Source organism: Limulus polyphemus, unplaced genomic scaffold (genome assembly GCF_000517525.1).
Source record: "Limulus polyphemus unplaced genomic scaffold, Limulus_polyphemus-2.1.2 Scaffold1732, whole genome shotgun sequence".
Classification (NCBI taxonomy): Eukaryota; Metazoa; Arthropoda; class Merostomata; order Xiphosura; family Limulidae; genus Limulus; species Limulus polyphemus.
In genome coordinates, this window is record NW_013667342.1 from 108,434 (window position 1) to 110,985 (window position 2,552).

General features: G+C 36.1%; 1 protein-coding gene across 1 annotated transcript in view; it reads right to left on the minus strand.

Moving 5' to 3' along the window:
- Window positions 1–1,105: 1,105 nt before the first annotated feature.
- Window positions 1,106–2,552, minus strand: part of LOC106464742 (actin-11) — a 5,162-nt gene continuing 3,715 nt past the window's right edge. The window contains 1 exon segment of the mRNA NM_001314162.1: window positions 1,106–2,121. Coding sequence (NP_001301091.1) covers window positions 1,604–2,121 — 518 coding nt within the window. The 3' untranslated portion in view covers window positions 1,106–1,603.

The following is a 2,552-nucleotide window of genomic DNA, read 5'->3' on the forward strand; positions in this document are numbered from 1 at the left end:
CCCCACAGTACTGTCCGCCCTTCTCTGCCCCAAGCCTATTTACTCCACGTGAGCCATGCCCGGCTGTCGTTAATCGATAAGTAAGTCTACTACACTGTCTTCCGCTAAGTTTACTTGCTGACGTCATCGCCGGATGTTCTGCTTCGACATGACCATATAAGGTAATGAAATAGAGCTTCGCGAAGGGAGTTGGCAATTCCGTGGAATGCTGGGTAACGTTGAACACTTGTGCCCAGCATCAGTGTGAACGATTACACCTGTATGTGTGTGTGGTACTTGTTTGTGACCACCTGTACTTCAACAATGAGTGATATTTATGTAAACATAAGTTGTGAAATAAGTGCACGACCTAGGATTACCGATACGAGCAAACCTATGTATTCGATATAACATGTCAGCATTTCTTCCTTTCAAGGCATTTTTCAAACGGTCAAAGTTTAAGTTAACCAACAGTTGCACGCACGTGAGCACATCGGAACTACCAAAAATATAAACCGTGCAAAAAAACTATGTTATGTATACATTCACACACAATATGTTCTGGAGTAAACGATTTACTATACCACTTTGTTATGTATCTTCAACCCCACTGAACTGGAACTTTTCTTTTTTAACAATAAAATTATTTATCGTTAGAAAAATATGGAGCATAATCTCGTAACGAAGTGTTTTATTTTGTATTATGTAAGTTGTTAGGTGGTATTCATTTCCTTGCTACTACAATGTATTTGTTGCAGTATAAAGCCCAATATTCAATGTACTTACTTATACAAGTAATTGGTTTTGAATTTGTAATTCTTGCGAATCCGCCAACAAAGACTATACACATTCACGTAGAAATGAAATTTAAGTGTGTCGAGTACAAAACTGTTTTAAAGTAATTTGGAGTATTACCTTTGCCAGTTTCCCTTTATATGTGACTAACAGGTTTATAAGTGTGAAAATTAATTCCGCAATTTTTTGGCATACGAAGTCAAACGTGAAAGTGCCTAACGCAGTTTAGATTTAATAGAATTAAAACGCTAATTTCAAATCATATTCATTGGCGCAACTTAATTACGATAAAATTACAGGAGGTTAAACAAGTATTTCTTAACCAAACTTGTTTTTATTTAGTCTAAATGTACAACAAAAATGAAACTATATATATAACAATATTCGAAACTGAAATTGACACTTTACGAGATTCTCAGAAGTTAAGTGTACTAGGAAATTCGTTATATATTAAATGCACAATTGGCAGTTCCATGTTATATGTTTAATACAAATAGTAAGATAGTTCTCTGGATAATTCTGCTCAAAACTTAAGGCAAGCCATTAGAGTGAAAAAAAAGGATTGCTATGGTTCAAATGCGACAGCAAAACCAAAGCAAATAAAAAACAAACGTTACAGTGCAAATTTCTCAATCACTGGTCTCCAGGTTTGTTTCGAAAACTCACCGATGGTAAGACTTAACATAAAAACAAAACACACACTATAGAACAGTGCTTCGGACTTTAATCTCATCTTAATGTTCCATAAACTTCTTACACGATAACTTAAAGGACTCCCAAAGAAATCTTCAAAATTTAGCACTATTAACGCCTAGCCAGACTGTTGTATTTAGAAACATTTGCGGTGGACGATACTTGGTCCAGATTCGTCATATTCTTGTTTTGAAATCCACATCTGCTGGAATGTAGAAAGAGAAGCCAAGATGGAACCTCCGATCCAGACAGAATACTTTCTTTCGGGAGGAGCTATTATTTTTATTTTCATTGTACTGGGAGCAAGAGCACAGATTTCCTTTTGCATTCTATCAGCGATACCGGGGAACATGGTGCTTCCTCCGGACAGCACCGTGTTGGCATACAGGTCCTTACGGATATCCACGTCGCATTTCATGATGGAGTTGAAGGTGGTCTCTTGAATGCCGCAAGCTTCCATGCCCAGGAAGGAAGGCTGGAACATAGCTTCGGGGCAGCGGAATCTTTCATTACCGATAGTTATTACTTGACCATCAGGCAACTCGTAGGATTTTTCCAACGATGAAGAAGAAGCGGCAGTGGTCATTTCATTTTCAAAGTCCAGAGCAACGTAGCACAGTTTTTCTTTGATGTCGCGTACAATTTCTCGCTCAGCTGAAAGAAAAATAAACGAGGCAAATTATTAAAAATTAGGATTAAAAAAATCTACACATTTTACTCAACATTCACACATTTTGGCATACGGTCAGGGTGAAACTGATAACAAAATTGGAATTATTCAGTTTTGAAGACGTATTTAAGACTGAATCTGAAAATTATTCTAAACAACTAAATGGTAGTTCATACACTTATCGGTTAAACTGATGATAGACTAAAAACACAGGCCTGTTTTGATTTTAATAACGGATTTTCCAGCAGATTTCGAAAATAATATTCATTTTTTCCTATAATGTAAGAATTTTTTACAAATCTGGAAGAAAAAACTTAGATCAAATTATCATTTCGTATACCACAATGAACATTTTTTATTATTATGTTTTGGTTCTAGAATAACAGATAAGACTCTCACGTCGCGATTGGTCTAG